This window comes from Callorhinus ursinus, unplaced genomic scaffold (genome assembly GCF_003265705.2).
Source record: "Callorhinus ursinus isolate GAN/ISIS: 27379988/994484 unplaced genomic scaffold, GSC_fseal_2.0 scaffold24, whole genome shotgun sequence".
In the NCBI taxonomy this organism is placed as follows: domain Eukaryota; kingdom Metazoa; phylum Chordata; class Mammalia; order Carnivora; family Otariidae; genus Callorhinus; species Callorhinus ursinus.
This window is the reverse complement of record NW_027397086.1, coordinates 6,637,755-6,655,982: the sequence shown is the minus strand read 5'-3', so window position 1 is coordinate 6,655,982 and position 18,228 is coordinate 6,637,755. Positions and strand designations below refer to the sequence as shown.

At 53.1% G+C, this 18,228-nt stretch overlaps 2 protein-coding genes across 4 annotated transcripts in view; one reads left to right on the top strand and one right to left on the bottom strand.

The window, feature by feature from the left end:
• ARPC5L (actin related protein 2/3 complex subunit 5 like) lies at positions 1 to 7,521 on the top strand. The gene is made up of 4 exons (XM_073905747.1): positions 1 to 304; positions 4,379 to 4,450; positions 5,762 to 5,938; positions 6,981 to 7,521. Exons 1-4 carry the CDS (start codon positions 155 to 157, stop codon positions 7,041 to 7,043), a joined length of 462 nt encoding a protein of 153 aa, XP_073761848.1. The 5' UTR covers positions 1 to 154; the 3' UTR covers positions 7,044 to 7,521.
• A 1,254-nt stretch (positions 7,522 to 8,775) lies between these two features.
• The window catches only part of GOLGA1 (golgin A1), a 44,571-nt gene continuing 35,118 nt past the window's right edge, over positions 8,776 to 18,228 (bottom strand). For all 3 annotated transcript variants that reach the window (XM_025888103.2, XM_073905746.1, XM_025888104.2), the window contains exons 15-22: positions 17,795 to 17,884; positions 16,870 to 16,972; positions 16,604 to 16,761; positions 15,956 to 16,099; positions 12,907 to 12,966; positions 12,238 to 12,408; positions 11,654 to 11,740; positions 8,776 to 10,725 (exon numbers count right to left, since the gene is read on the bottom strand). In XM_025888103.2, coding sequence (XP_025743888.1) covers positions 10,645 to 10,725; positions 11,654 to 11,740; positions 12,238 to 12,408; positions 12,907 to 12,966; positions 15,956 to 16,099; positions 16,604 to 16,761; positions 16,870 to 16,972; positions 17,795 to 17,884 — 894 coding nt within the window. In that variant the 3' untranslated portion in view covers positions 8,776 to 10,644. The remainder of the gene's footprint in view (positions 10,726 to 11,653; positions 11,741 to 12,237; positions 12,409 to 12,906; positions 12,967 to 15,955; positions 16,100 to 16,603; positions 16,762 to 16,869; positions 16,973 to 17,794; positions 17,885 to 18,228) is intronic.

The following is an 18,228-nucleotide window of genomic DNA, read 5'->3' as shown; positions in this document are numbered from 1 at the left end:
CGGAAGTGGGCGGGCGGCGGCGTCTGCGCGCGGAGGAGGTGGAGGAGGCGCCGGGCGGCCGCTTCCCGCCCCCGAGCCTGAGCCGGTGCCGAGCGGGGTAGAGCCGAGGTCGGACTCGGAGCGGAGCCGGCTGAGCGGGCGCCGAGTCCCCGCCATGGCCCGGAACACGCTGTCCTCGCGCTTCCGTCGGGTGGACATCGATGAGTTTGACGAGAACAAATTCGTGGACGAGCAGGAGGAGGCGGCGGCGGCGGCGGGCGAGCCAGGCCCGGACCCTAGCGAGGTGGATGGCCTTCTGCGGCAATATCCTTACCCAGCGCGGCGGCCCGGGCGCCCCTCAGGCCGGCCTCCCTACTCCTCTCACCTCCGGGCCCCTGAGGTCCGTCTCCCAAGTCCCTTCCGATCTGGCCGCCCTCGGGCCAGGTTCCCTTACTGCGGGTATCCCCCTTCCCTCTGATCCGGTCTCTCCACTCCCCTTGTCCCGGGCTCCCCTTGTCCTGGGCTCCGGTCCTCGGATCCTCCCTCAGCAGCGCGGCCCCTAGCCCCTGGTGGACCCGCCGGCTCGCCGGCCCCAGAAGCATGCCGGACGCGCTTGCAGCCCCGCAGGCCCCTCACTCCTCCGCGAGGCCTGTCCACTTTTCTCCCCCTCTGTCTCCTCATCCCCTCAGACTGACCGTTCCTTGGGTTCCCCATCACTCCATCCCTCCCTTGCAGGAAATGGGGCTGTTCTCGAGCTAGATGGGCGGGAGGGGCCGAGGTGAGCCCGCTGAGTAATTGAGCGGCCTAGACGGCTCCCGGGTGCAGTCCTCTTGGGCTGGCTTGCAGCACCACACGAAGGTCGGTGGGTGGATGGCTGAGGGATAGAAAGGACCCAAGGGGGGGAGAAGGCTGGAGCCTCAGTCCAGCCCTGAGGTCAGAGATTGTGCGCCTCCCACCCCAGAATCAGTCTGACCCTCCAGCTTAACGCTACTCTTTTCACCTGTTCTCAGCTTCCTGTGAACACCCTGGGCTGTGGACCTTGATGGTCTCAGCCACGTTCAACAAGCGAGTTTTGGCTCCCTCCCCGAAATAGCCTTCTTGTGCAGGAAGCAGGGAAAGACTAGTAGTTGAGAGCTAAGAAAAACCAGACAGCATCAAGTGAAATGTAAAAGTAGAGCCTCATGACTGGAAGTGACTATTCTTGTGGCCACATAAAGCAAGCATTTAGAAAACAAGATTAAAAATAGAGGTGGTTGTCGCAGCCTGCTTGGTCCCTTAGCAGTCTGAGCACAGGAAACTGACTTATTCTCACAGGAAGGATTTTTCTTTATTCAAATGGTGTTACAGGAAGTGCCTGCCCCTCCCCCGCACTTGCCAGGGCAGGGTTGGAGGCTCATGCTGTATATAAATCAGGTTCTGGGTGTTTAATCAGTTGACTCAGCTTGGGAAGTCAGGCCCATGGACTACCTTAGGGAGGAGTCCCGCGGTGTTCCTCCAGTGTGCCTTTGAACCAAAAACCAGACTTTGAACAGGAATGTGCTTTCAAAGATGGGGATTCAAACTTGTATTTCCTGCCCCATCAGGATCACCCTGCTTACCCCATTGATGAAATGGGGTCATGAGAAGGACCCTCATGAGGGAAGATTGATTCTGTAGTCTGTTGCAGGACCTGGCTTATGGGCAGGCAGTACCAAAAAGGCTCCGGGGTCGGGCCTGTGGCCCAGGACCATCCACAGATGGGGAGAACAAAGTCTGGTTATCTGCTATCTTGGTCCTAGTGCTACAGGGACTTTTTGAAGGTCATCTCTTGGTACGCCCCCTGACTAATGATAGGTTCCTTGAGGCTGCTCAGAGGCCAAGGTTTAGCACATCCAGTTAGTGGCAATTTCTCCACTAGTGACAGTGTCAGCAACCTTGTTACCATAGATTGTCTACCTCTTGGGACTGGAGAAAGGGAGGTTAGCAAAGAGAACTGAAATCCTGGCTAATGTGGAACCCAGGGAGGGAGGAGGAAGGAACTGGTATTTACTAGTCCCTATCATGTGCCAGGTATTGGACTTATATTAGATCACTGAACTTAAACTATAGAACAGGCTTCTGGGAGTCTTAGAACAGAGGCCAGAGGATTAGGGATAGAGATTGATTGACTGGAGTGGGGGAATGTAGGGAGGCGGAGACCTGCCCTACTGCCTTACAGGGAATTTAGTCTTGGTAGGAAATAACTCAGATGAGCTAGAACATGGGCTGTGTATCCATGCAGACCTAACTCTATCATGCTACAGTTGTGTGACCTCATACCCTCTCTGAACCTCAGCAGCATCTTCTGTGAACAGGAGGGGAACCCCGCTGGCCTTACAGGTTCCGTGGGAGTATCACAACAATATTGTGAGGCTTCATGGTGCTGGGCACGCAGCAAGTGTCCTGGACACGTAGTGTGGGTCTTTGGGTAGAGCGACAGTAGGGGATTATAGAAAGAGCTTGGCTTTGGAGTTGGGCATACTTGGGTTTGAAGGCCAGCTGGACAGCTTAGCTTTTTAACCTTGGGCAGGTCATTTTCCTTCTTTGAGCCTCAAATTCATTGCCTTTCAAATGAGAATAATGATTCTTGTCACAGAGCGTTGTTAGCAGTATTGAGATGACATGTGAAAGCACCTGGCACAGAAGCTGAGAGCTTGTAGGGAGTTTAAAATATTCGTTTCTTTTCTTCCTCACTGAAGAACCTTCTGGTCCTCAGGAACAGGAATTGGTCCAAAGCAGTGGTTTTGAACAATTTTGCACTCTCTCCTCCCCCTGAAGAAATTTGGCATTGTTTGGAGACATTTTGATTGTCACTCTTGGGGAACGCTGCTGGGATCTAGTGGGTAGAGGCCGGGCACGCTGCTAAATATTGTGCAGTGCACAGGACAGACCTCACATCAGTCGTGGGGTCTAAAATGTTAATAGTGCTGTGGTTGAGAAACCCTGATCTGGAGACGAGGGGCAGCGGTCCCCAGGCTCCACAGCCTGTTGTAAGCTGAGCACAGAGGCCAGCTTGATAAATGCTGTGCACTCCCTGCTCCCCAGATGTCCCCAAGCTGCTAAAGGCCTTGTATCTGTCAACACCTATAGCGAATGCTTGGTAGGTTGGCACTACGGAGGTAACTAAAGCAGTGACTCTCTTTGCCCCCGTGGACTAGTTTCCCTGCCCTTCCCCGTCCATCCCTTGAATGATTCTGTTTGTCAGCCGTGCTGGTTATTGAAGAGAGCCGGCCTGCATTTCCTTCTAAGCTGCTGAGACTCTGCGTATTGCTCTGGGATGCCAGATCGGAAAACAGTTCCAAGGGAGACATCAGTGGCTGGTATCAGACTGGCCCTTGCCTGGCTGAGGAAAAGGAATTCCAAAGCCAGCAGATACAGGGGGTGGGCTGCCTCTCCATTGTGGAAGGTAGGTCCGGGCTCAGCAGGAGTGGCCCCTGGGTGGTGCGGGCCCAGCACCGTCAGGATGGAGCCCACATTAGGGAAGACGGGACTGGGCTTTGCTCTGGGCTCTGTTCACACATAGGTATCAGTGCACAAACAGGAGTAGAGACCTGATTGGGCAGCAGCCATTCCTTGTTCTATTTTTGAAGCTTTTTGGCTGAAGCCAGTGTTTCAGATGAGGAAATGAAAGTTGGCTGATGTAATTCAGTTTAAAATAGGTGTCACCTTTGGGGACCTAACCCAGATTGTCATTTTCTTTTGAGTGCTGTGTATTCCTACCTCAGCAAAGAATGTGTCAGGACTGCAACTAAGGTTGAGGGGAGTGGGGAGGATCGGCTCGTATTTTGGGGAAGAGCTTTTAGATTAATAAATCTCCCTTCTAGTAGCGGTTGGGAACATCAAAGACCTGGGTGGGTCTTGCAAGATAGCAGTTTAAGCACATCTTAATTTCTTTAGCAGTTGAATCGATAAAACATTGGATTAAGAGTTAGGAAACCTCCATTTGTGCCTTCGTCCTTCCCTTTTGAGAATGAGAAGGTGACAGGGCTAGCCTCGCATCACTGTTGTCGTGAGGACCCAGCAGGGCAGACACCGTGCCCAGTACCAAGCAGGTGCAAGTGAGCTCAGTCAGTTCTATTGCAGGTCACCCCGAGAGGGGCACTTGCTTTGCTCCTGCCTTCCAGGGTGGGAGGGAAGGAGTGTCCAAACATGTTTCGGGGGTGGCAGAAGGAGGGGCACTCTTGGTGTGGCTCAGGAGAGCTCCAGGCTGCTCTCTGAATGGGCCGGGGCCACACCTGGAATCAGCAGTGGGGTGCGGTGGCGGGGGAGGGGGCATGTGGATGTCATTTGACTCCTCTCTTGAGCTGTTTTTGAAAGGAGTTCATTAATAAAAGCATGGACATGCTTGAGCCTAACCATCCTTAACTGGTGGTGATGCACAGGGGACATGCTTCGGGCATTCCACGCAGCCTTGCGGAACTCTCCCATCAACACCAAGAATCAGGCTGTGAAGGTAAAGAGGGTGGTGCTGCGGCTTTGCTGGGTGGTGCTGGGCTCCGGGCTGAGCTGGGGCAAGCAAGCGCTCCCCGGGGCTCCAGACAGCCTCAGCGAGGCTCTGCTGAGGGAGTGAGTTGACGCTGGGCAGTGCTTCCATGGCAGCCTCCTGGCACTCCTACCATCAGAGCTGTCAGTGTTTATAGTAAAAGCTCCCCAAAGAAACATCCACGCTTCCCCAGGGCCCAGGGCCTCGTGGGGTGAGAAGTCGGCCCAGCCCTTGCTGCTTAGCAAAACTATAAATTAGCTTGCCACATGGGACTTAGAGCAGTGTTTCTGCTTTAAAGGTTATTGAATAGGCTTTATTTGCATAAGGATTTTCAGTGCTTTTAAGATTTCCTGTCTTTTAAAAATAAGGTGAGGGATGCCTGGGTGGCTCAGTCGTTAAGCGTCTTGCCTTCGGCTCAGGTCATGATCTCGGGGTCCTGGGATTGAGCCCCGCATCGGGCTCCCTGCTCAGCCAGGAGCCTGCTTCTCCCTCTCCCGCTCCCCCTGCTTGTGTTCCCTCTCTGGCTGTCTCTCCCTCTGTGTCAAATAAATAAATAAAGTCTTAAAAAAAATAATAAAAACAAGGTGAGAAGATACAGTCGTGCTTTATTGCATCACCGCTGTTTAGAAGCTGTCTGAAATTTGCTCCAGGGAAAGGGGTCTCTCCGAAGCTGGGGTTTTTGCCGGCTTGTGACAGCATGTTGATGTGAGCAATGGCTGCACCTCTCAGGTGGAGGGAAAGGGCCCCTCTGTTACTGGCGTGAATGCAGAGGGAAGCTGCAGCTTTTTTTAAATGTGTTAAGAAAATAGATCTCCACAGTTGTGATCTTGGGGAGTCTGAGCCTTGCAGGTGTCCTCAAAAGCAGTGATGCTTCTCTCCGGTAAACCACTTACTCTCCCCCAAAGAAGTGAATAACTTTTTTTTTTTCGTTTTAAGTATTTTATTTGACAGAGGGTACAAGCAGGGGGAGTGGCAGGCAGAGGCAGAGGGAGAAGCAGGCTCCCCGCGGAGCAGGGAGAGCCCGATCCAGGGCTCAATCCCAGGACGCCGGGATCATGACCTGAGCCGAAGGCAGAAGCTTAACCCGACTGAACCTCCCAGGCGCCCAGCAGGGAATAACTTATTGGCCACTTACTTTGTAACTGTCCGAGACAAATGAGAAACTGGGCAGTGTTTCTAAGAGTTCTGACCACTCAGTTGGGCATTTCTGTGCCTGTCTTGGAGGACATAGATGTGCCTGGGGTTCGGCTCTGGGCGTCACTCCCTTTCTCTCCTCTACAGGAACGAGCCCAGGGCGTGGTGCTGAAAGTGCTCACAAACTTTAAGAGCAGTGAAATTGAGCAGGCTGTGCAGTCGCTGGACAGAAATGGCATTGACTTGCTAATGAAGTACATTTATAAAGGGTTTGAGAAGCCCACAGAAAACAGCAGTGCAGTGTTACTCCAGTGGCATGAAAAGGTACGTGAACACACTGCCCACGCAGGCGACCCACTGACTGGCCCCCACCCCAGGGTTCACAGCAGCGGGCCAGAGTTTCCGAGACAAACACGGGACAGTCTGATAGGCATTCGAGAGTAAGGGGCTACACCTAAAACCACCTAGGACATCTGGTCACTTCTCCTATGGAAGCACCTGCTAGGGGTTCACTGGTTTTGGTAGTTGCAATTGCTTTAGCTGCTTGTTTATGCCAGGCGTGTCATGGGATCAGGTGACCTGGCATGGTGAGAGAGACAGGGAGTCCCAGGTGGGAGAGAGGCAGGCTTGCTTGTGGCTGGAGCTTCATAATACTTGATTTGCATCAGTGGAGGTAGCTGCTTTGCATTGGTGAAGGTGTGGTGGGTGAGGGGGCTGGTCTCAGGAATGCAGGCTGAGCCCTCCAGCTAACTCTCAGGGCTTCCTCTTCTGGCCTCAGCCTCACTAGGCCGGTGGGGGCTGGGGGGCAGTGGCAGAAACCTGGATGTTCACTGAAGAGGGCCTGCAGCCACCTGAAGCACAAAGAGCTGTGCCTGTCCCCTGCTCAGGTCGTTACAAGAGCAAGGTATTTCATCTAGCCACTGTCCCCCCTGCCCCATAGAGCTACGGGAAGCTTGCTTATCATTATCGGAGACCAGGCTGCTACCAACACCATGCCCTTCCCAAAAGGCTCTGTTGAGTTGGGAGGGGTCATCCACTTGGGCAGCCTCGGTGCTGGGCTGTGGTGGCCTTTGGTCCTGTTGCTGGCCATGCTGTGCCTGTTCTCGGCCAGAAGGTGGGCGGGGCGGGGGGGGGTTGGTGGCTGTGCTGCTCAGGGACCAAGCAAGCCCTCTGCCTGGTGTGGCGGCCAGGCCCTTTCTTTGATCTCTTTAAGGCGACTTGGTGCTGAGCCCCATTGGCATTTCTAAGGAGGACTCGGGGAGGCAGCTGTGATGGGTCCCATGTCCCCCGGCAAGCCGGGCTCCCCCTGGCTCCCCCTGGGCCAGCCGGGTCTCATTTGACTCTTTTCCTTTTCCTGCCCCCACAGGCATTAGCAGTAGGAGGACTAGGCTCCATTATAAGAGTTCTTACAGCGAGAAAGACTGTTTAAAAAAAAGGACTCATGTTACCTTGAGAAGAATTTTGGATGCACAGGCTGATGAAGAGGGATTGACAATGGACCATCTTCCTGGGAACTCCCAACTAAACTATTCCAGGACATGCATCTGCTGAAGTGTATTTTATTTTCAAGGTGGAGGGAGAACTTGTCTGTTTCCTAAATCCTTTGCAGGATCTGATAGTCTATGCCTTTGTCCACGAGTAACACAGAACTGACCTCGTAACTGTCTGCCGGAGTGGCTGGTCAGCGTTGGCCGGGTGTAGCTGTGCGCTCTATTTCACGTGGGGGAGGGACGATCTGGGCAGGTGCAGATCCAAGGGCTGTGGTCAAAGGGAGAGCTTGTTTTTTTGAAGTAGTAAAGCTTCGAGGGTTTGTACAGACATCCCGTCTTCCGAGAGAAGACGGGCTCTCTTGGATTCATTGTAAAGTGCCTGCTGCATCAATAAAGCTCTTGGCTTATTAGTATGTACTTTGCGGTGTGTTTCATGTATGTAAAGCGAGTAAGGAATGGGACGGTAAGAAATGGGAAACTGATGGGGTGGGCGTGTCCCTGCGGAGCCGGTCCCAGGGAGTGAGCGTGGTGTCTGGCCCTCTCCCACCGCAGTACCTCTGGCCTGGGCTCGGTGCTGCTGGCTGCTGTGGAGTTGGCTGAATAACTATTTATTGGTTTTACTCCTTTGATTTGTATGTAATTTTGGAGCTTACTTAATAAAGTGCAAACAGTAATTGATCTAGGCTTTAAAAGTCTTTAGTTTGGGGCGCCTGGATGGCTCAGTTGGTTAAGCGACTGCCTTCGGCTCAGGTCATGATCCCGGAGTCCCGGGATCGAGTCCCGCATCAGCCTCCCTGCTCAGCAGGGAGTCTGCTTCTCCCTCTCACCCTCCCCCCCTCTCATGCTCTCTCATTCTCTCTCTCAAATAAATAAAATCTTTAAAAAAAGTCTTTAGTTTGTGTGACTACATTTGGAATCTTTTGGGAGCAGGTCCCAGAAGGGCCCGGTCACCATCTCCTGACACTGGCTGGGGCTGTGCGGCAGGAACGCCCTGAGATGCTGACAAGGTTTTTTTAAAGGATTAAAAGCCAGGAGCAGGTACCATCAGCCTATAGATACAAAAGGAACGTTTTGTTCCTTATAACCACTAACAGCCAGCTTCTTTGAAGAGCGAGATGTTTTTCCAACCTTTTAAGCACATGGAACTGCAGTCTGCATTGTTAAAGGACCCCATTGATGATGTGGTTCTTGGACAGAAGACATTGACCAAAGTGACACAATCCTTCCAATTCCTCTGCAGGACCCCACCATTCCTGGGAGGTAGGACTAGACTGCTGGCTTCATTAAATTACACGTATTTACCTAAACCGGGGGGGGGTGCTTTCTGAAAGACAAATGTTCTATAGCTATCTCCCCTTGCCCCCTTTTTGTACTTACTAGGTTACTGGTTTATCATAAAAGGATATACTCAGGCACAGCCAGATGAAAGATGCACCGGGGAATGTAAGGGGAAAGGACACGGAGCCTCCATGCTCTCGGAGCATGCCACCCTCCCCACATCTCCGCTCTCCAGCCCAGGAGCCGCCCTCCCCACATCTCTGCTCACCAAACTGGAAGGTCTGTTCTGTAGTCCATGAAGTTTGCCTCGGAATATTAAATACAAGACACAAAGTACCAAATTTCATTAGTCAAATACTGAGACACCAGACTATCAAGTAAAACCCACTGTAGTTGCATCTGGATTAAAGAGCTTTAATCAAAAAGTGACACCACAAATGAATTTTCTACAGCAGTCTTAGATAATACAATTCCTATTTACAACATGGAGAGAGATCCAAATCCAATGCTCATATAAAGGGCTATACATACTGTCTCTATCACAGAACATTTTATACAAGTAAAAGTGCATTAACTCACTTAGAATATTTACTCCACTCTTCCTCTTAAAGCTGAAGGAAATTCGACATGCAGGAGGAAAGCCTACTCAGAATGAACCCTCAGCAGGTCCGGGCTGAGTGAAAGCTGCTGGGGGCTGTGGGCAGGGCAGGGTGAGAGCAGCTCAAGCGCTGGAGAGGCCTCAGTGGAGCCGGACTGGTTGGCAAGCCCTGAGCCACCCGATGTGGGGACTCTCCTGGAACAGCTGGAGAAGCTCCCTCTTACCGCAACTACAGGACAGAAGGAATTGCTGTCTTGTGTCCCCACCAGATAAAGGGAAAATAAAATTCTAAACAAAGGAAAGCCATCTGCAGGGAGGAGCCACGGGAGGAGGTAGGCAACTGGGGAATGGGTCGCTCGGGTGGCAGAGAGCCTAGCGGGGGTGATGGTGACACGGCCCTTGCTTGGTACTCCCAGGTCTGTGGAAATGTAGTACGTTAACTCTGCAAATCCGTGTTTTCCCGTAAGATATGTTTTACATATTTTACTCCCATGCATTTTTGAGAAACATGGGGGTGGGGGTGGGGTTGGGGGGGAGAGGTGGTGGCTCCACGTACATGGCAGACGGCTTCCGACGTTTTGGTCAGGGATGGGGAAGGGACCACTGCTGCTCGCCCTTAATGGAGCAGACTGTCCTTAACCGGAGCAAACGTGTGATTAGCATTTGCTCAGTCTCACAACACAGAATTAAGAGCAAAGCAAATGAAATACCACCACTGCTTCAGAAGGAAGCAGAGACCATAGAATGCTAGTGAAATTAAAAAAGGGAAAGGCATCCCAATCTTAGAAATAATCTCTTGATGCTCTGATTTGCCTTTAAGAACACCAAGTTAAATGGATTTTATAATACAGAGACATGTTTATAGTAGCGAAGAACTTTAGCTATAAAAAATAGTTTAAAATGGTTTACCAGCAACCTATCCAAGACAAGTACATTCATTAAAAAGGCAATTGAGTGTATTTGGTACTAAGGATCTTTTTTCATATATCTGCTAGTTTTCTTCAGTAAAGTGAGATACTGTCTGAAAGTTGCATATTCATGAATCCACACTGGCCCCAGAGTACCTTAAAGATGTGCACATCTAAAACTCTGGGTGGTTTGAGAAACAAGGTGAAAGAATGTTTTCTTGAGAGGAAGGGGTAAAAAGCCTCTTCTATCTCATCTGAACCCAAACAAGCTAACTGGGAATGGGAATTTTGAATGCCCACCCCAGTGAGCTGGCTGTGTGGCAGGGGCACGAGGCTCTGGCCTGCTGGGCACCACGTCGAAGGGCTGTCTTTCCGTCTAGCATGGTCACTACGGGGTGGACCTGGTGCCTCCACCCTGCCGGAGGCTGAGGGCTTCAGCTTCAAGCACTAGTGTGGACACTTAGAGGATTCAGGTGCGGACGGGTGCGGCCAGAGCTGGGATTTTAGCAGCACGGTGGAAATGTGGGCAGTGCCAGGACCCTTCCGTTTGGTGAGCACGATGACGCAGGGACAGCCACCTCCTGAGGTTCAGATCAGTCTGTCGGGAAGGGGGCCTTAAGTCTTGTAAACAATGTTTTGACGCTTGTACAAAATACTGCAGTTACAGTGATTAAAAACCCACCCAGACTGGTGTGTCAGTGTTCTTTTCACAGAAAAAGTGTCATTGCGTGGAGCTCCGCCTGTTGGCACTTCCATCTAGGACCACGGTATCCGAGGGTTGGAGATGGATGGCCGGATGCTGCCCTTGGGGGCTGGCTTGGACCCAAACCATGACATCTGGGTTGGAAACAGAAAGGGCTCCTGAGACGAGCATCAGGATGAGGTGCCGAGGAAGCTGAAGGCACCACCACCCCCCCTGCATCCCCAAGCTGCCCCTGCGGCCCTCCACGCCCCATGGTGCCTGCCGTGAGCTTGCCGTGAAGATGCTGGTTGTTGGAGACCAGGCTGCGGGGCCCGGAGCCCGTTCTAAGTGCGTGAGGGGAGCAGGAGAAAATGGAGTTGACCAGAACCAGGGGCTGGGACTGTAAGTAATTCTGCCTTAAGATTTTCTTTTTGTTCTATCCCTTCAGCAGGTACTTTCTGAATATTTTATAATTTTTTTTTAATATTTTATTTTTTTGCAAGAGAGAGAATGAGAGACAGAGAGCATGAGAGGGAGGAGGGTCAGAGGGAGAAGCAGACTCCCCGCTGAGCAGGGAGCCCGATGTGGGACTCGATCCCGGGACTCCAGGATCATGACCTGAGCCGAAGGCAGTCGCTTAACCATCTGAGCCACCCAGGCGCCCCTGGCATCCAGACTTTTTAAAAAATAAAATATTCAGGGGCTCCTGGGTGGCTCAGTTGGTTGGGCAACTGCCTTCGGCTCAGGTCATGGTCCTGGAGTCCCGGGATCGAGTCCCACATCGGGTTCCCTGCTCAGCGGGGAGTCTGCTTCTCCCTCTGACCCTCCTCCCTCTCATGCTATCATTCTCTCTCTCTCAATAAATAAATAAAAATCTTAAAAAAAAAAAAAGTCCGGACGCCGGGCCGGCCCCAGGGCTGCTGACGTGAGAGACATTGGTCAAAGAGCCCGGGAAAGCACGGAGGCTGTGGGTGGCGCACGCATGGCTGTGTGTGCGGGGAAGCAAGCGCGTCCTGGGGACAGTCAGCCAAGCACGGGGCTGGTAACTCCAGTTTCCAAGAGCCTCGGCAGCCGGCGACCTACCTTGTACTCCAGGGTTTCTTTGAGCATGTTCTCTTCCTCTTCTGAGAAGTTCAGCAACACTGACACAGCTTTTATAAGGTGAAAAGCCTGAAACAAAGGAAGTTGTGCTGCCACCGGCCTTGGTGGGGGCGGAGCGGAGGTGGGGGGGGGGGGGGGGTCTAAGCGGCAGCACTTCCCGGGCTCTGCTCCCGACGGGGGTGAGCAAGGATCACGGGGAGGGCGAAGTTGGGCTTTCTCAAGTCTGACAACGATGACCGGTTCTTTTTCTCCCCTCCATCTTTTCCTTCGGGTACCGGCAAGACCCCCGGGGGACATCCACGCAACAGCTGCCCTGCTCTTCAGCAGATGCAGGAACGTGGGGCAGATTCAGCTCCCTGGACTCAAGCCTCCGCCCCCTTCTCGGCCCCCCTGCTTGCTGCAGTCCGCAGGTCAGGGCCAGCTGGGGAAAGGAGGACGTACCCACACTGGTGGGCAAATCAGAACGTGGCAGAGGAAGAAAGAAATGGCCTTGGGGAAAGCCATGCGAGGCTTGGACAAATGAGCCAGGCACTCGGAACCCAAAAGGCAACTCAGAAGCCCTTTACCTCAGATTCTCGGCAGGACATGAATTTCAAAACCACGTGTTTCAGGTATTCAAAGTTGATCTCTCGGGCATCAGTCAGGTCAGCGTTATTCGTGACAGAAGGGGCCATGTTTGGCATCTCAGGGCCAGGCTTGTCCCGGACTTCAAACAGCTCATTGTCGGGTCTGATTTTCTGAAAACCCATGGAAAGATGCCACACTGAACCCCCGAGACAGGTGTGAAAACCACCCGCCCATCCTTTAGCAGGCCCAGCGTGCTAGCCGAGAGGGCCCCCCGTGGAAAGGGAGAGCCTTCCAGTGTCTGAAGAAGGCTTGGCTCCCCCAGGTGGGGTGGCCGCTGGCGAAGAAGGAGGTCATGTGGGGAAGGTCAGACATTTCCTTTACCCGGGTCAGGACACCTCTGGGGCAGGGAGCACCCCAAAAAGGGCAGAGGCGCTGCTCTCCTAGGTCTGGGCATGGCACACGGCGCACAGGTCATGTCACTGACTTCTCAGAGCTCAGGGCTCGGGGAAGGACGGCACACGCCCGAAGTCACACGGCTACTTTGCAGAGGCATGTTCAAACGGGCAGGGCTATTGTCCCACCAGCCAACATCTGGCTTTCCAGAAACCTGCAATCAACGGGTGGGGGGGGGCGCATCATCAGGCATGAGGCAGAAGAGGGGCACTTACCAGTTCCTTCTGGAGAGTCTTTTTGAGTTCCAGCATCCTCTGCTGCATCTGCTTTATGGTCTGAGACAAAGCCCCGCCCCCGCAAAAAGCCATTCATCACATGCACTTTTCACCATCGTTAAGGTGCAAAGGACAACAGAACAGCCAGCCACTGCCTTGGGACCCCATACATCTGTCCTAAGATCCTGCCCTGCCTCCCCAGAGCCTTGTGTTGTCACACTTGCGTGCCCGGGACTCTAACCCCCTTTCTGGACGCTCTGCATGCACGAGCTCTGCAAGGCCGCTGCAAAGGCCACTGTCACACCCCCTCTCTAGAGCGCTCAGGCCCAGGGCTGCCCCAGCCTACCCACAGGGGCTCGGCCCTCAGGACGGCTTCTGGGGCATGCTCTGGAAGGAGCACAGCTGGAAACCCCTCTGGACAGTACGCTTTGTCCTTCAGAATTATATTTATGTGCCACGATCCCACATCACTGCTCTCCTGAAGTATCATCATTTTCAATGCTTATTTTTAACAGTGTAAGAAATCATGATTTTTCTGTCCTTATCTAGTCTTTAAATTTTCTTTTATTTTTAATGAATTTAATTAGTCTTAAGTGTAACTTGTTACACACTCCAGTAATCACTAGAAAGGCTAACCTCTGTTTTCCTGATGAAAGCTTTACTGTATAATCAGCAATACAGGAAAAAAATGTTAAACGTTTCTCCCAAGTCTCACAACTGTAACACCAAAATTAGTTTTTCCTGTGGACTTCTGTGTCACCAATCTTGGCTTCTGTAGCTAGAATTTTGTTTTTGGTTTTTTTAAAAGATTTTATTTATTTATTTTGGGGGGTGGGCAGAGAGAGCCAAGGAGTGGGGAGGAGGGGCAGAGGGAGAAGCAGACTCCCCGCTGAGCAGGGAGCCCTACGCAGGACCCTGGGATCATGACCTGAACCGAAGGCAGACGCTTAAATGACTGAGCCGCCCAGGTGCTCCACTAGCTAGAATTTTAAATAGTGTTTTTCATTTATCAGAGTTTTCACACCTTTCCACAGATTTCCTTTTTTTTTTTTTTTTTTAAGTACGCTCTACGCCCAGTGTGGGGCTTGAACTCATGACCCTGAGATCAAGAGTCACATGCTCCACCAATTAAGCCTGTCAGGTGCCCCCTTAATTTTAACCTTTAATGTGACAGTAACTCTAGGGGATGCCCCACGTCTTACAGTGGGGCTGAGCCTCCATTTTTAAAGCGTTGGTCAGCTTTGCTTTCTCCAGAGGTATGTCCACAGTCGTCTCTCCACAGAATTGAGATGGCTCTGTCAGAGGCTCGGCTCCTATCAAGCACATTAAATGGCCTCCAATACACCCTATTTTATAAATGGTAATGTGTTGTTTCAGTCTGTTCTTCTTTTGGCTGAGCACGAGGCTGGACATTCATTTGAAAGTACATTTGCTATTTTATGTTACCTGACTTTCTAGGTTTTTGGCTCATGGATTAATTCATCTAACAAATACCGATTGAGTTCCTACTATGTGTTAGACACTGAACTGGAGGCTGGGGGAAAACAATAAGCAAAACAAGAAAAATGTCTGCTCTCAGGAGGGAAAAGTGCCGATAACCAGATATTAGTACATCAGAAGGTATTAAGTGGTGTGGAGAGAAAGAGCAAGGTAAGGGGACAGGAGGTTCTGGTGCTGAGGGCTGCCAAGGGTAGCAGGGAGGCCTCCTTGACAAAATGACACCATAAAGGCAGTGAGGGAATTGCAGGAAGAATCTTCCAGACAGAAGGCTCAGCAAGTACAAACCACCCTGAGGCAGGAGGGTGCTTAATATTCACAGCAAGGCAAGGCCAATGTGGCTGAGAGGAAGTGCTGGGGTTGGCAGAAGGGGTGCAGTAAAAAGGGTACTAAGGAGGCAAACCACACAGGGCTTTGTGGGCCCCTGCAAGGACTTGGCTTTTACAGAGAGAGGAAGTCATCAGAGAGGTGGAACCCTGGGGTGACGGGGAAACCAGTCAGAAGCCGAACACCAGCCTGTAGGGGAGAGACGATGGTAGCCTGACCTTGGGTGGTGACGGCGGTAGGGATGGGGAGCAGCTCAGTTTGGGTGTAGCCTGAAAGGAGAGCCAAAAGGACTGGCTACAGGTGTGGCTGGTGCTCGTGGGAGAGACCCAAGGGTTGAGAATGACACCAAGATTTGCCGGGCAGCATGGTGAGTTTGAAGTTTGGGTGGTTTAAGCTTCAGATGTGTTTTAGACACGCCGCGGAGGTACAGAGACGATCTAGGGCTCCCGGGAGCGTCTGGGCTTGCGGGCAGCGTGCGGCAAGCGACTGAGTGCCATGAGAGAGGGGGTCTGAGGGCTGGGCCCTGGGGCACACAGTGTTTGTACACTTTTGTGTATTTTGTATTTCACACTAAGATTAAATGTGTGCGTGTGCGCGCAAGAGAGGGGATGAGCACTTTTTCCTTTTGTTAAAGGTCTAAAAAAAATACACACCCGCAATCACACTCTGGAGGCAAGGCAATGAGCAGCCAGCACACTTGACTTCCCAGGGCCCTTGGACACCAGGATGGAACGAGACCCCGCACCTGAAGGTGCAGAGGCTGGTGGGGTGGGTGCAATCATGACATTCACTGACCCTCTGCCAAAGAGCAGAAATGTTACAGGACAGCTAGCAGACGCTTTCATCTCACCCCCCACCACCCTGCCCCCCGGTAAAACCACGTGAAGACAGGCATCGCTGGGGCACTTCACGGCTGTGGAAAGGAAGTGAGAGGTGAGGTGACTGGTCCAGTAGGACCCACTGGTGACAGCAGAGGTGGCTGTGAACGTCTGAACTCACAACTGCTCGAGCTCTAACACGCTGAACATTATCTCAGCTGGGGGGAGGTGGGAAAGGCACGCAGACAGGTGGAAAGACGGGAAGAAGGCCTTCTGCCGAGAGGTAAGATCCCCCCCGAGATGTGCCCGGGGCACCGGCGTAACTCGAGGAAGGGACCGAATGGCTTTAGGCACAAATACCGGGAAAGTGCAGGGAGACAAACAGTTGAGGCAAGAAGCACCCTCACCTTATTTTTCTCCACAAGTTGCTGCTCCAACTCCTGCTTCTCCTTCTGTAGCTGCCCGAGGTCCACGACCCCCACTGCACCGTTTGGGATTCTCTCCGCCGCTGGAAGCTGGTACATGGGGTCCTGCGCGGCCCTCGAGGTTACCTACAGGGCGGCGGCAGCAAGCTGACAGCCAGGCCAAGGTAACGGTCAAGCTAAGCCGCAGGTCCCTGGGAAAGGGGACCAGATCGGTTCCCAAGGTGCGGACCGGTGAGCTCGAACAGGCAGCTGGCCAGGAACCACAGCTGAACCGTGGAGATCCCGTCCAGTGCCTTCCAGAGCGACAATCAGCTTTCCCCGCGGCGAGCGTGCTCGAAGGAAAGGGCTCTTAACGCCTGCACCCTGACACGTGGTGCCACATCCGATGGGCTCCTCGACACCCACAAGCTCTTGGTCAGTTAAGCACCCCCACTTTAAAGAGAGGAAGCTAGAGCACAGAGAAGTGACCTGCCCAACACCCCGGAGCTAGTGAGCACCAGCTGCGTCTTCCTGTAATCCTGCCGCCCCCTTCCCACTGCCTCGAGGCCAACTGCAGCGGTCAGCCGTGCGTCCTGCCGCACCACGCCACGCTGCCGCCATGCCCGGCCCGCCGCTCCAGTGGGCACTTACGTGAGGCTCGGGCACTGAGAGCGTCAACCCCTGCTCGGGGCTGGGCAGCCTCAGCACATCGTCCCTCGCAGCAGCCTCGGACTCCTCTGCCCTCAGGCTCTGCAGGGCTTCCAGCTCACTCTGCAGCTGACGCATCTGTGACAGGGCAGAGTCATGACCTAGGCCAGGCAGAGGGGGGCAACCGTCAGCCCGGTGACTGCGCCGCTTCCGGGCAGGGTACCTGGTGGGGAGCCGGTCAGAAGGCTCGACAGGGATAGACTCCTCACCTTTCTTCAGCTGGAAAATCTCCTGCTCTTTCTGGAGAATCACTTCAGTTTTCTCCTGCAGAGTCTGCTCCTTCTCATCTAGAACAGCTGTGAGGTTAGCAGCCTTGGACAGAAAGACCAACAAGATGAGGCTGGCAGCAGTAACCCCCTTTCCCCCAAAAGGAATCTCCAATTTTCCACTACCCAGGGTCCCCCCATGAATCCCTCCCTGCAGCCCACAGCCTAGAACACCCCCTAGCTAAGCTCTGCTCGTAGGGGCACGCACGGGGCCGGAGCCCTGCACAGGAGCTAGCCCTCACTGCTCACCCGGCCTACACTGGGCCTCCCGGACATGCGGCTGCTCGGCCCGGCCTTGCGGGTCCTGAGTGCCCATCACACGCCTGGCGTTTGATACACATGACCTTGTCACACATGTCTGTTACGCTTCCTGAAAGGTGTAATTATCCTCAGTTCTTTTCAGAGGCAACTGAGACTCCTGTTTGTTAAGGACTTACTGAAGGCCTGGAGCCCAGGAACTACCAGGTCTGGGGCCTGACACCGAGCCTGTCTGAAAAGGAAGGCACTTCCCATCCTTCCCACTGACAGCTCAGCTGTATTACGGTCTTGGGGGCCTGTGGCCAGTGATAGTCCCCTCACAGAATTAGAGGCCGGTAGGTACCTGGATATGGGCTTTTCCCCAGGTGAGCAATAACTGACCATCAAAAATCAAAAAAGGCCTATCCTGTGGGGTGAGGATTTCTTTATAACACTTTTCTCCCACCTTCCAAAGACCTCAGGGGAATCACTCAGTTGCTGGCATTCCTGAGACCTAGGTCCAGCCCCTGTCCTGGACACAAGGGGAGGTAGGCTGGTCCTACCTGAGGCTGGAACTCACCCCCGCCCAGCCCCGCCCCGGGCCCACACCTCTGGGTCAAGCGGGGCCTACCTGTTGCTGGAACTCTTCCCTCTGCTTCCGTACTTCGTCCAGGGCTTGAGCCATGGCAACACTCACAATTTCTCTTTGGCTCCATTCTTCCTACAATCCAGAAAAGAGGGAGGAGATTGGGTCTCAAAACTCATTTCAGTTTCTTAGCTGCACGCTACCTGAAGCCCACCATGGGAATACGGCCTTACAGGGCCAGATTAACGTTCTTATTCCTTCTCGAGGTTCCCAGGCTGCTTGCTCACTGCAATGCCTTCTGTAACCCTCCAGGAACTGTCCTGCCGGGCAACCCACCGGCCTCTCCCCAAATGGGCACACCGCGGAGGGTTGGTTATCCCCTGGGCACACCAGTCAGTTCTTGGGCCAAGGTTAGGGGACCGAGAAGTTGGAAGAGAAGAGCTGGTCTAATGAAATCAACATGGAACACGAAGAAAGAT

Coding starts and splice junctions, on each gene's coding strand:
- ARPC5L (XM_073905747.1), top strand. CDS start 155: ATGGCCCGGAACACGCTGTCCTCGCGCTTCCGTCGGGTGGACATCGAT. Junction 305..4,378: donor TGGATGGCCTTCTGCGGCAA/TATCCTTACCCA, acceptor TGGTGATGCACA/GGGGACATGCTTCGGGCATT. Junction 4,451..5,761: donor CCAAGAATCAGGCTGTGAAG/GTAAAGAGGGTG, acceptor TCTCCTCTACAG/GAACGAGCCCAGGGCGTGGT.